The sequence below is a fragment of the Pteropus alecto genome, unplaced genomic scaffold (assembly GCF_000325575.1).
Source record: "Pteropus alecto unplaced genomic scaffold, ASM32557v1 scaffold398, whole genome shotgun sequence".
NCBI classification, from domain to species: domain Eukaryota; kingdom Metazoa; phylum Chordata; class Mammalia; order Chiroptera; family Pteropodidae; genus Pteropus; species Pteropus alecto.
The window spans coordinates 603,938-618,259 of record NW_006442497.1 but is presented as its reverse complement, the minus strand read 5'-3'; the positions used below and the strand labels follow the sequence as shown (position 1 = coordinate 618,259).

Genomic DNA, 14,322 nt, shown 5'->3' with positions numbered 1-14,322 from the left:
GGGTCTCAACAGAAATGGAAAGACTTTGAGCTTCCAGGTAGTAAATAAATATTGGTTATATAGACTCTTAACATGAAGTATTTAAACTTAATACTGAGAAGGGAAACTGTTGGAAGATTTAAAACGGGGTTTAATATATTTCATTAGAAACACCTTACTTGCCATTCCCTGTTGCTGCAGTATTCTGACTTGTCTTTGATTCTTGTGTGATCCAGGAGATACTCTGTATTACCGCTTCACCTCTGACATGAGCAACACCGAGTGGGGCTATAGATTCACTGTGACAGCTGGGCACCTGGGGCGATTCCAGACAGGTGAGTGCTCTGCTCTTTCCATTTGCATGATCTTCCTGCCAGGGACACTCTTTGGGTGTAAGTGCCATTATGTCATTAATATTTGTTAAAATTAAAGCAAGTACTTTTCTCTAAGATTTCCAGAAATTTGTCTCACGAATCCCATATGGGTCACTCTTGAATCTGCTATCGTTGGTTAGGTATAAACCTGAAAGGCCAGATGCAAGAGCCATTTGTCAGGAACTTAAAAAGACACTTGTTCTCTTAGAATTTGCTAGGGTGTTTTTGCAAAAAAGGAAGAATTGAAAATGTTATTCCTATGTTGCTTTTACAAAAGGCATAATTTCAGGCAAAATTTAAATAATCATAGTTGTTTCATCCTATTAAAACTTAAGCTGTGTATATTTTTTAAATATTTGTGTTTTGTGGGGTTGGCCAGGATTCGAGATTTTGAAGCAGATGTTATCAGAAGAAAGAGTTGTGCCCCATCTCCCGTTGGCCAAAATTTGGGAATGGCTGGTGGGTGTGGCCTGTCGCCAGACTGGTCATCAGCGATTAAAAGCCATCCACCTACTTCTGAGGATTGTGCAATGCTGCTCCCACAGGTACGCTGCCTTCTGAATATGAGTCTCTTGCTGGATATGTGCATTGTGACTATCTCCTCCCATTCTGTGGCTTGCTATTTTACTCTTTTAGTGGTATCTTAGATGAAAAGAAGTTTCTAATTTTAATGTCTTTCAGTTCATCATTTCCTTCATGGTAGTGCTTTTGTTGTCCTATTTAGGGCATTTTTGCCTTACTTGACCTTGGGGTTATAATGATATCTCCTACATTATCTTCTAGGAGCTTAATTGTTTTTTCTTTCACATTTAGATCTATAATCCAAGTCAAATGAATTTTAGTGAATGATATAAAGTGTAGGGGACAAGATTAGTTTTTTTCTCACATGGGTCTCTACTTGATTATAAGGACCATCTTTTCCCTTACCACATTCCAATGCCTTCTTTGTCACAAAGAAAGCATCCATATAGGTGTAGATCTGTGTCAGGTCTTTTTGTTCCATTGGTCATTTTGGTTATCTTTGTGCCAGTACCACACTGTCTTAAATCTTGCAGCTTTATGACAAATTTACATATCTGGTAGTATATTTCCTTCAGCTTAGTTCTTCATCTTCAAGATTGTCTTGGCTATTTTTGATCCTACATGTCTATATAAATTTTGGAATTAGTTTTTTTTTCCAACTTTATTGAGGTATAACTGACAAAATTGTAATATAGTTAAAGTATAAAATGTGATGATTTGATATATGTATATATTATGAAAGGATCCCCACCATCAAGTTAATTAATACATCTGTCACCTTACATTGTTACCTTTTATGTGTGTGACATTTCTTCTTTCTTACTGAGATTAGTTTTGCAGCAAATTTCTGTTATACAGTACGGTATTGTACACTATTATCAACTATAATCACTATGTTATGTATTAGATCCTCGGACCTTATATATCTTATAACTGAAATTTTGTACCCTTTTACCAATCTCTCCCCATTTTCCCCCCACCCCAGCCCCTGGCAACCACCATTCTACTCTCTGTTTCTATGAGTTTGACTTTTTTTTTTTTTAGATTTCATATATAAGTAATACTATGCAGTAGTTGTCTTTCTGTCCAGCTTATTCACTTAGCAAATGCCCTCCAGGTTCATCCATGTTGTAAGAAACGGCAGAATTTCCATTTTTCTCGTGGCTGACTAATGTTCCAATGTGTGTGTACACACACGCACACACTATATTTTCTTCATTCATCCATCAACAGGCACTTAGGTTGTTTCCATACCTTGGCTTTTTTGAAATAATGCTGCAATAAACATGGGAGTACAGATATCTCTTTAAGATAATTTTATTTCCTTTGGCTATATACCAGACATGGGATTGCTGGATCATATGGTAGTTCTATTTTTAATTTCTTGCAGAACCTCTATACTGTTTTCCATATTGCCTGCACTAATTTACATTCCCGCTAACAGTGCACAAGGATTCACTCTTCTCCATATTTTCTCCAGCATTTGTTTTCTCTTATTTTTTGATAATAGCTGTGAGGTGATATCTCATTGTGTTTTTTATTTGCATTTCCTTCATGATTAGTGATGTTGAGCACCTTTTCATTTAACTGTTGGCCATTTGTATGCCTTCTTTGAAAAAAAATGTCTATTCAGATCCTTTGCCCAATTTTTAATTGGGTTATTTGGTTTTTCGTTATTGAGTTGTATGAGTTTCTTATATATTTTGAATATTAACCTCTTATTTGCTATGTGGTTTACAAAATATTTTCTCCTATTCAGTAGGTTGCATTTTCATTTTTTTGATGATTTCCTTTGCTGTACAGAAGCTTTTTAGTTTGATGTATTCCCACTTGTGTATTTTTGCTTTTGGTGTCAAATCTAAAAATCATTGTCAAGACCAATGTTGGGGAGCTTACCTCTATATTTTCCAGGTATTTCACAGTTTCGGATCTTATATTCAAGTTTTTCATCCATTTTATCCATATGTTCTCACTTTCCCCTTCCTCCTCCTCCTTGCTGCTGTGCTGGTCCTTGTACGTCTCCAGGGGGTTCAGTTTCATTGTTTTATATGTAGATACCTAGTTTTCCCAATACCACTTATTGAAGAGACTGTCTTTTCCTCATTGCATATTCTTAGCATCGTGTCAAAAATTAACTGACCATATATGCGTAGGTTTATTTCTGGGCACTCTATTCTGTTCCATCGATCTGTATGTCTGTTTTATGCCAGTACCATACTGTTTTGATTACTGAAGCTTTGTAATATAGTTTAAAATCAGGACGTGTGATACTTCCAGCCTTGTTCTTCTGTCTCAAGATTGCTTTGGGTATTTGGGGTCATTTGTAATTCCATATGAATTTTAGAATTGTTTTTTCTATGTCTGTGAAAAATGCAATTAAAATTTTGATAGGGATTACATTGAATCTGTAGATTGCTTTAAGTAGTATAACATTTTAACAATATTAATTCTTCCAATCCATGAACACAAGATATTTTTGCATTTATTGGTGTCTTCAATTTCTTTCACCAGTGTTTTGTAGTTTTCAGTGTGTAGATCTTTCACCTCCTTTGTTAAATTTATTCCTAAGTATGTTATTCTTTTTGATCTCATTGTAAAAGAAATTGTTTTCTTAATTTCTCTTACCAATAGTTCATTATTAGTGTATAGAAATGCAGCTGATTTTTCTGTATTGATTTTGTATCCTGTAACTTACTGAATTTATTAGTTCTAACAGTTTTTTTTGGTGAAGTCTTTAGGGTTTTCTATATATAATGTCATCTGCAAACAGAGACCATTTTACTTCTTCTTTTCTAATTTAGATGTATTTATCTCTCTTTCTTGCCTAATTGCTTTGGCTAGGACTTCTAGTGCTGTGTTGAATAAAAGTGGCAAGAATGGGCATCCTTGACTTGTTCCTGATTAGTTTGTTTATTTCTATACAAAACCTACATGCATGCACACACATCCTTCTCACCTGATGGGATTTTGATGAAAGTTTTAGATCAATTTGAGAGGAACCAAGGTCTTTAGAATATTGAATCCTCTAATTCACAACCATTATATATTGTATCCTCTAAACCACAATCCTCCATTGCTTAGACCTTAATAATGTTTTGTAGTTTTCTTATTAAAGGGCTTGTACAATATTTTGTTAGATTTATTCATAGGTTTTATTGCTTTCGATGGTATTGTAATTTGTATTTTAAATTTTTTATTTTTAATTGTTTCTGCCGGTATATAATTAATTTTTGTGTATTGCCCTTGCATCTGGTAACCTTGCTCGCTTTGTTAATTCTAAGAGTTTATCTGTAGATTATTCAGTGTACAGTCATGTTATCTACAAATGAGTTTTATTTTTTCTTCTCAATCCTTAGCCACTGTTTTTGCCTTTTTATACTAGTCAGGACCTCCATCAGAGTGCTGAACAGAAGTGGGGTTTGAAGACATAATTGTCTTGTTCCTTATCTCAGAGGCAAGGTTGTAGTAATTGTGCCCATACACATACATCATTCATACACTTAGTCTCTACCCTCCTTGCTCAGGCCCCCACCTGTTAGGAATTTAGTGTCCCTATTCCTTTCTGGCATTTTTAAGGCACATAGACACCCAGAAAGCTAGTCAGAGTGGAGTGATGATATTCGAAGTAACCAGTTGTCGTCTCACGTAACACGGAGCTGTTATCTAAAAAGAAAGCACTCTCCAAGTCAGGGGAAAAAAATGACAACACGTGTAATCAGTCTACATTTGGGCTGGCAGAAGGGAGGTAGAGAAGGAAACCTGAGCATGATAGCTGTTGCCACTGTGTCTTCACATGCAAACAGCAGGGGTCACTTAGCCCATAGGGCTTAGTTCGTTTTTTTTGAGAGCAGCTTCTGGTTGAGTGATGTGTATGAAACATGTCATAGCTCCACTGTCTTCAGATTGGAGGGCCCTTCCTGGCTGCATTGTGAATGTTCCTGCAGTTTGCTGGCCATCGCCGACTTCGCTTCCATTAGGGACACTTTTACACCCCTTAGGTTCCAGGAGTTGAGACTGGAGGGTGCAGAGAGGAAAGACATCCCCCAGGGGAAGGATGGCAGACAGAACTGCCACAAGCATGAACCCTGTGGGTATGTTTTTCTTCATACTCTAAGTGCTTTCCTGAAGACTCAGCTGTAAAGCTGTCTCTAAATCAATCCAAATTTTCCCATTGGTTTATTTTATAAAGACTTATTCCTCTGGGAGAAAGCCATTGGCGCCAAGATTACACTTAAATGTACAGAATTCTTTTTAAAGTCATACATTAAGGAGAAAAAGCAAAATTTAAAATTATAAATGTATAAAATAATGTAGTAAGTCCCAGAATATTATTTATTTCATAATTTTTCTCCTCTGAAGAGTGTTGAACTGGAATTAAAGCACAACCTCCCTCTGAGTAAAAAAAACATTAATGTGATCTCTCAATGGGTGTGTCCATTGAAAAGAATTCTGTTTTACATAGAAAGATTTCTGGCCTGAGCAACCTTACAAGTATATTTCTTGTGTTTTATGAGCCTACAATCATAACAATGGTTGTCATCTTTTAAATTGTTTTTTGTTTTTGTTTTTTTGATTATTAAAGTAATGAGCATTATAGAAAATCTAGAAAACTGACAGAAACAACATAATATTTTTATATGTTTGTTTACTGTTGTTTTTAATGTAGTTGCACAATACCGTATATGCTGTTTTTTTAAATTTCATTTGGTATATAGTTTTATGTTACTTTTTTCACTTAACATTTAACTTGATATTTTTCCACTGTCATTGGAAATTCTTCATAACACCCATTTTTTAAAATTTTACTTTATTAGTTTCAAGTATACAGTACATTGGTTAGACATAACACCCATTTTTGAAGATGTGCAGTTGATGTACCTGAATGTGCTTCGGGATCTCCTGTTTCCTTGGAGTCCTGTTTTGAAGTTTTAAGTTCTGCCCTTTTACTTTTTTGCTGGCGGTGAATAGTTTTGGTTGTTTTTTGGCGGTGGGTGAGTGGGACTATCTTATAATGACTTTACTAGATGTGGGGGCAGAGTCAGAGCTACACTTTCTGTTACGTACTATCTATCTGACATGGCATGGTCCTCAGTAAACCCACTCCCTTTTCCCACAGTGACCTCTGTGACCTTGCGCTGTTAAAGCCCCTCTGGCAGCTTTTCACTCACATGGAGTACAGCCTGTTTGAGGACGTGACACAGCCTGGCATCCTCCTCCCCCTGCACCGTGCCCTCACCGAGCTCTTCTTTGTCACGGAGAACCGCGCCCAGGTGAGGGCCCTGTCCTGCCTCTCACCCCAGGGTGCTGGGCCAGGGCACAGCACCTCCAGGTGATTTCATTCCCTCTGCTGCCCAGGGCAGGAGAGCAGGTCTCAGATCACAGCTCCATTCTGAGCCCTGGGGTATGTGTGCTTGGGGACTCAGCAGACCTGCAAGCATGGCCTACAGTCTGAGACCATCACCTCCCCAGCCTGGGGAATCTCAGGACAGCACGGAGATTGCTTATTTTGTCAGGCCTGAAGCCAAGGGGAAAACTACCTTGGATCAGCCCTTGACAGCAGCGAGTTTCAGAAAATAAAACGGATGGGTTCTTTCTTCTTCTTCTGTTTTTCCTGCCCTCAGCACAATAGGATCATTGAACATGAGAAATGAAAGGGCTTTTCAAAGCTCTTGAGCTTATCCCCCTCATTTTATACATGAGAAAACTGACCCAAAGAGGGTGGTCCCCTGCCCGGTCACTCTGTGGGTAAGTCAGGGCAGAGCCCCTGGAACAAGCAACTGGCTCCTCCCAGTTCCGCTCCTTCCGCAGCTCTCGAGTGAGGTGGTAGCTTGAGGTGCCCGGTGGACCAAGCACCTATTACCCACTTGAGGCTTCTGTGGTCGTGAGGTGGGTAGCTCCTATGTGGTCTGTTAATGCTGCGCCCCTGCTCTCTCCACAGGAGCTCGGCTTGCTGCAGGATTATCTGCTGGCCTTAACCACCGACGACCACCTTCTCCGCTGCGCAGCACAGGTACTCTCCCTCCCCGTGGAGCTAGCTGGCTGCCTTCCTGTGGCAGGCTGTCCCTATCACAGTGGCCAGGAAAAGAGCCTCTGTGCTTGTGGCATGAGTACAGAAGCTACCCAGGGTTTACATGGAGCTCTGTTCCAGTTTAGTCGCTTCCTTCTGGTGTCAGAGAGCAATTGAGCCCCATTTATCAGTGTCATTCATATTAAACTGTGGGGTCAGAAGACACTAGCAAGAATTTGTGATTTTTAAACCAAAACAACCAATGCCTTAAATTTACAGTTTGACCAATCCCCGAAGTTTCCACAGAGTTAGATTTCAGATCTTTTTGGATGTAAGTTTCTGCCCTGGTAGGAGAACTCTTCTGACAGCTGTTTGGTCTCAGGACCCCTTTAATCTTTTAAATTATGAAGGACCCAAAAGGCTTTTATTTATGTGTATTATATATATTGAAATATACCATTAAATTTGAAATTAATTTTAAATTTATAAATTAAAACAAGAAATTAAAACATTTATCAATTCATTTTTAAAAATAAAAACTCATTTTATGCCAACCTGAGTAACATGTTTTCTAAAATCAACTGTATTTTTCAAAACAGAATAATTACTGAGAAGGATAGCATTGTGTTTCATTTTTGCAGATCTCTAATGTCTACCTTAACAGAAGACAGCTGAAGTCGCATGTCTGCTTCTGTATTCAGTTTTTATAATATCACACATTAGCCTCTGGAAAACTTCACAGTATACTCATGAGAGTATGAAAGTGAAAAAGGCAAAATAAGGTCTTAGTATTATTGTGAAAATAGTTTTTACTATGCAGAGTCCCTGAAAGGGTCTGGGGAACTCCCCAGGCCCTTGATTCCATTTTGAGAATCTCAGGCTCACAGATTCTTTGAATATCATAGAGCATGTGATCCAGCCTCCGCAGTAGACAGATGGGGGCACTGAAGCTCAGAGAAGGGAGAGATTTACCCAGGGTCACACTTGAGTGGACATCCAGCAGGGACTCCCAGCCAGAGCTCTGTACTCTGTTCCTACCAGGTTTTCTCAGTGAACCCTTTGTCCTATGAGAAAAGTTTAGATGTCTGCTTATAAGCTGTAATCCCCCTACCCCTACCCCTACCCCTACCCCATCAACTACAGAGAAGTTTGTGTGAATTCTCTAGAGACCTGTAGGCAGAGTAAAAACTCCTTCCCCTCCTAACAGATGCCTACCAGCACTGCCACCATCCCTGGTTGTATGACACACAACGAAATTTTGAGATTTGACCATTTTGGCACTGAAAGCTCAACATCACATATTCCTGTGGGCTCCTCCCTCTTGCCTGTCCCTGTGTCCTGTCTTCTGACCCTCCCCACAGCCCATCCATTTTGCTGGACCAGTGCTCTGCCTCTTCTCCCTGCCTGCCACCTCTTCCTCTCCTGCTAATGAATGAACAAGTAAAGGATTCTTAACATTGGTGATGACTCTCTCTCTCCACAGGCTCTGCAGAACATTGCTGCCATCAGCCTGGCCATCAACTACCCAAACAAGGCAACTCACCTCTGGAATGTTGAGTGTTAGCTCTTGGTGTGGCAAGCATGGAACCAGCTAATCTGTCCACAGGGATTTTAGAGCAGATACCTAAACTCATTCAGGAAAATTCCTGTGGCATTAGTGCCCGGCTCTCCTTGAGCTCTCACTTCTGCTCTGATTAGAATGCCAAGCAGCCACGTCTCCAAGAACTTCCCATGTTGCAGGCTAGACACCTGCACATAAGATAGCATGTAAGAATAAGCAAAGCAGTGCAAAATTATTCAGAAAGGGCTGGCAGGAGGCCCTTGAGAAAGCTGTTCAGTGACCAGTCTTCTTCAGCGTCTCTCTAAGGAAGCCGTAGCCCTGGGAAGACCTGGAAGCAGCCTGCTTAGAAAAGGTTCTGTCTCAGTTGAGCTGGAACTGCCTGCACTTGACCTTCAGGTGAAGATAAGTCTGCACAGAGCTGCCTTTCTCAGCAAGGCCTCCAGCAGCAGCGCTGGGCCTGGGAGCTCCTCTCTTGCTTTTGCTTCCTGAGACTGGAAAATCCAACTCAAAACTGGTGAGAACCTACCTGCCACCACCTGGTCCCCAGCATTCAGTATGGAACTGGGTGCTGTGCCAGCTCCCTAGCCACAGCTGTCCCAGAGAAACCCTCAGTGAGAACAAGTGCCCTTGGGAACTGCCAACAGGCCACCCGAGTGCATCTGCTCAAGCACTGGCTCCCAGCACATTCGCATTTTTTTATGTTGTTTTAACATATTTCAGTTTCCACCTCATGTTTTTAGAACAGAACCACACTGACTCCCTTGAGAGGGCCTCAAGGGAATGACCAGTGGAACGGTCATTCAGGAGGACGAAATGGCTTGTGTGAAAGTAGCAGAACTTGAGGATTACTCTAGCTTCTGTACCTAAAAAGACTTGCAGTGTTATCAGAGGATATCTTATTTTAGAAGTAAAACAAACAAACAAAAAATACACGATGATTTTATTTCTGCTCCATGGTCACGGTAATCCATTGCATTAGCCTCTGGGACTCTGCGTGGTTACTTGGCTGTCACTTATCTAGCAATAACTACATTTGTTCTAATGAATGCTGTTTCCATTTTTCTTTTTATGGTTGTAGTCTTGCCCTGAAGTGCTGATTATTATCCTCTTTCCAAAGCCACGCTCTGGAGTGTGAAGCTGGATTGGCACGTGGGCTTTGTGTGTACCAGCCTCAGTGAGACCTGTGGGCGTGAAGAATGCCTGAGGCCATTTAAGGGCAGATAGCTGGGCCTCAGCATGTCCCACCACAAAGGGCCAAACCCAAGGAAGTCTCATTACAGTCAGGGCCAAGTTGAGTAGGTCAGCACTGCCATGGCCTCTGAAGCCCTCTCTGTAGGCTCCGCAGGCATCTGGATTGGGGGGCCCAAGATAGCAGGTCCCAGGAGGATCTTACTGCAAGAGCACTTTTCCCTTCTGGGTCAGGAGGCCAAGCTATAAAGACCTTCTGCAGCCCTAGAATTATAGCCAAGTCCCAGCTACATGTAGAGTCATTGTGGAAGGGAAAATTCAAAGGAGACAGAAACAAATGGGACAGGTCCTCAAACTTGGTGACTTGAGGCCTATTGCCCTAATGTCATCAAGGTCCCAGGCCTGGCCCTGGTCACCCATGGTGTTGGGATGTGAGTAGACAGGCGCTGCCAGCTTGGTAGAAACTCCTTTCTCATCTTTTGCTCTGCCTGCACCCCCAGAGAAGGCCCCAGGTTCCATAGCACCCAGATCCAAGTAGGATTTGCACTGAGGAATGGAGCCAGAGAACAAGAGGTACCTACCGTGGGTTCAGTCTCACTGATAGACTCCCTAGAAGATAGATGTGGAGATGATGCAACTCACTGCTTAATCTCACTGAGCCACCCACAGCCTTCCATACCTTGGACTGACTGAGTAAAGCGGGGACACACAGACAGGGCAGGTGTCACAGCCCACATGGTGGTTGCCGCCAGCTATATTCCCCATCCTCCCATCAGGAAGATAAATTGTAAATAAATACTGGACTCCTTATAGCTTCTTTCTATACCCCACTCTTGCTATTCTGGTATCTCTGTACTTCAGTTTTCATAAAACAAGCCTAAGTTTTCCCTTCGCACACAACTGCTGCTCCCTCCTGTCAGGGCCGGGCCTGGCTTGGCATGTCTGCATCCCATCCTGCCTCTGCTGTTAGCCACTGGGTGGCGTTGCTGAGCCAGGCCCTGCTCCCCTGGCCCTAGAGAGGCTGGTGGCTCCCTCAACTCCTGGTCCCCAACAGGTACCAGCAGTATCTGAAAGAACAGATTTCCATCAAGATGAACATCCCTTTGATCCTTCTTAGGAGGCAAGACTGCCTGGAATGAGATAAAAACGGCAGGAATAAAGGTGTTGTGGAAACATGTGCCTAATCTATAAAGAAATTCTGTTCCAAATCATATATATTGTACAAACAGACACTGTTCCTAATGAGAGGAGTGACTTATTTTCATCATCGTTTTTAATTTGTTTTCTTACGGGTTTACGATTTTGAATTTTTCCTATTTGGTTGGAAGAAAGAATTTCGATTATATCAGCTGAGTTCAGCCTGTAAAAAGGATGTTAAGTTGTGGGTAAAATATGCAAATGAAGAGAAATATATTGTACAAATTCTATATAAAAAAAGTACAATTGTGTGTGGGTTTTTTTCCCCCTCCTTCTCTGTCTGTCTCTCTTCTGAAGATTATACTTGAAGTTTCTACCCAGTCCAATCTGATGGGCTATCTAGAATCTCAAGGCCTCATGAAAGTTGAAAGGAATTAGGAAGGCTCTTAACTGCGGGCTGCACCTCCACCACACCTTACCCAGCCTAGACTAAAGCCTTGCAGGAGGCACACCCTCCCCTGGGGCAGTCTGAGGGTTTCTGTTCTCCCCTACTTCCTGGGCCTTCAGAAAGCTCACCTTGGCCTGTCTCTTCTGCACAGCTACTCAGAGGTTTGCACACACACACACGCCTCTCTCCCAACCAATCCCCCAACCCCATCCCGTCCATCCTTTACCTCTGATAGCACACAAGACGCTGAGTTCAGCCAGCCAAGAGGAAGAAGGCAGGGTTCTAATCCTCGGGCCTGCTGCTCTTTCAGGCACTGATCTCCTTGCCTGCCTCTGGCCCTGCTTCTCATTAAACACAGGACTGACATCCGCCTGCCCTTTGGTTTTGAGCTTCTTCCTCGCTCACATCTCTGGTTGACCATTTCTTGCTCTGCCCCCTTCTCAGCCACATTCTCATGCTAAGGGCTATCTCTTGGGAATTAGAGAAGAGAGACTTTTTGGTGGGAGGCTGGACTTAACTAACCTTCGAGGTCCATTTGCTCCTGCCTAACAATGTATGACTAACACCTCCTCCTAAAGCCCCCAAACCTTCTTTTGAGGAATCTGGGAGGCGGGATGGGGGCAGGACCCAGCCTCATCCCTCACCATCCCAAGGCTTGTGCAGCCAAGTCTCCCTCTAGGACTTGGTAGTAACATTCTTGCTCTCTCCTGCCTCACCATGTCCCCTGAGTACACTGGGCCTTTACTCTGAAAAGCTGGTCTGGAGAACCAGGCTGTTTGCTCTCTCTGATCCCCACACTGCTGGTATGACTGACTGTCTTTGCTTGGCTAGAAGCAGGAGGAGCAGAGGTGCTGAATGTTACCTGCTGAGAATGACCCATGAGTAAACAATAGAAGATTGAAGCATTCAAAGGCAATGTGAACTGGAGCTTTTTAGAACAGAAGGGAGACAGTTTAACCAGCAGAGCTTCTGCATTTGAGAAGAACTGGAAGCTGTGAGAGGTCAGTTTGGAATCACACAGAAACTGGTGGCAGAGCTGGACTAGCTCAGTTCTGATGCCTAGCGCCAAAGCTGTCACCACTACATGTACATGCCCATTCACTCAACAAATCAGCGTTATAGGTGTTGGGGCTTAGATACCCAGGCTTTCAGATTGGGGCCAAATCTAAACATGGTGGGCACTCTATGCCTGCGGTGGACCCTGTCTCTTACCTAACTGCCTTTTTCCTACCCATTCCTCTTCCCCGCTAACAGATCCAGCTTTTTGCAGGTGATGACAGGAGGTACTTTAATCTCAAGAAAGATAGGAACTAATACTAACTCATGAGAAAAGTCATGATTGGTTTAAATCTCTCTCGGTAATAATCTCATTTCTATTGAATGCTCACTTCCGCAGCCCCTTCTGCAGTTGTGTGTGTGTGTGTGTGTGTGTGTGTGTGTGTGTGTGTGTGTCCCCAGTTCTGACTAAAGAGAAGCTGAAGCCTGTAGGGAGGCTTTGGGGAAGAGATTTTGCCCTGGCCCCTGTGTTCCCTTTGAGTGTGGTGAGAGAGTGTGATGCTTTGCACTCCCACAACAATTTTGCATCCATATTGAGAAAACACGAAGCTGTTGGAGCAGAAGGAAAATAATCTGACTCCTTAATTACATTATTTGAGCAGTGAATGAACCCTAGAACTGCCAGCCTCCAGACGTGTGTGTGTGTGTGTGTGTGTGTGTGTGTGTGTGAGAGAGAGAGAGAGAGAGAGAGAGAGGTGTTTCTTAAAACTGAAAGCATTTCTGATACAAATGTATGCAACAATTTGGCTCCAATAGGTTGAAAAATATTCTAGTTCTCTTTCTCATCACATTGGTATGAACATTATATAGAAAATAAATATGTAAAAGTTCTGGAAATAAAAAGGCCCCTGACAGTGCGCAGTCAAGCCACAGATGGCATTAAGCTGCAGCCATTACCAAGTTATTCTCCTTTCTAGGGATTCTTGTGTACGAAGCTTTGCTCATGCCCAGCGAGGTGACAGACTAACTTTGGGGGCACTGCCCCAGATTCACTGGGACTTCTTCGGTTGCAAGTTAAACCCACCCCAAACCAACTTAATTTTAAAAGAGAATTTATTGACTTACAAAACTGAAAAGTCCAAGAGTTGTATCTGGCTCCAGGCAAAGATGAATTCCAGGGGCTCATGTCAGGTTAGTCTGCCTCTCCCCATCTACCATGCCAAGTCTTTCCCCCTCACTCCTCTGCTCTGTTTCCCTCTTGGGCTTTCACAAAGGTGAAGATGAAGGTGAAAAACCAGGTGATGGTTCTCTTCAACGTGACTGCTGACCACCTCTGATTCCTCAGTGGAGACAGCCTCCCACTGTCTCTTTATGTAAGCCTTCCCTAAGTTGTTAATTGATGTTTTCTAGCCATGATTTAACTAAATGTTTTAAAAGCTACTTGGGAGACCCATGAGTTTGCAGGTTGTCATCCAAGAACTGCTAAGCAACACAACATCCATGACAGCTGGGCAGAAGATGTACCTGGGGGATCCCCATGCACCCTCATGACTTACATCAACATATCTGCTCAACCACTCAACTACCCTGCCACGCAAAGTGCCCAGAATGTGGCAGGCAGCTTAGCCATTAGTGAGTGTAGAACTTTATCACAGAAGTGGAGAGAAACATCCAAAAATGACTAATTTAAAAAGAAGAGTTTAAATGGAAAAGAATGAGCACAAGTCTATCAAGCAGATACAAACTGAAAATCAGGGTCATTTAATATTTAGCAATATAATTCAAGACAAAAAAAATTAAACTGGACCAAAAGTTGTTTATATTTGCTATAGTGGACATAGTTGTACAATATGGTGAACATGATAAAAACTACTGAATCATATTTTAAATGGTGAATTTTATGTTATATGAATTATATCTCAATGACAAATTTAAAGCACAGTTATATGCTATAGAGCCAGATGTTATCAACATAAGGTTTAAAAATCTAACCACCAGAATAAGGAAAGGGAAGGGAAGGGAAGGAAAGATAAGGGAAGGGAATGAAACTATTCTAAGTCATTCTTTGGTGAAAAAAGAGAATCCAAACTACAATTACACACTATTTTGA

At 42.0% G+C, this 14,322-nt stretch overlaps 1 protein-coding gene across 1 annotated transcript in view; it reads left to right on the top strand.

Annotated features, from left to right (window-relative positions):
- The window catches only part of ZZEF1 (zinc finger ZZ-type and EF-hand domain containing 1), a 107,683-nt gene extending 96,615 nt beyond the window's left edge, over window positions 1-11,068 (top strand). The window contains 6 exon segments of the mRNA XM_025040130.1: window positions 1-37; window positions 216-314; window positions 733-898; window positions 5,992-6,145; window positions 6,814-6,885; window positions 8,366-11,068. The exon segment at window positions 1-37 is cut by the window's left edge and continues 21 nt beyond it. Of these exon segments, the coding sequence (XP_024895898.1) occupies window positions 1-37; window positions 216-314; window positions 733-898; window positions 5,992-6,145; window positions 6,814-6,885; window positions 8,366-8,446 (609 nt within the window). The 3' untranslated portion in view covers window positions 8,447-11,068.
- The last annotated feature ends 3,254 nt before the right edge of the window (window positions 11,069-14,322 follow it).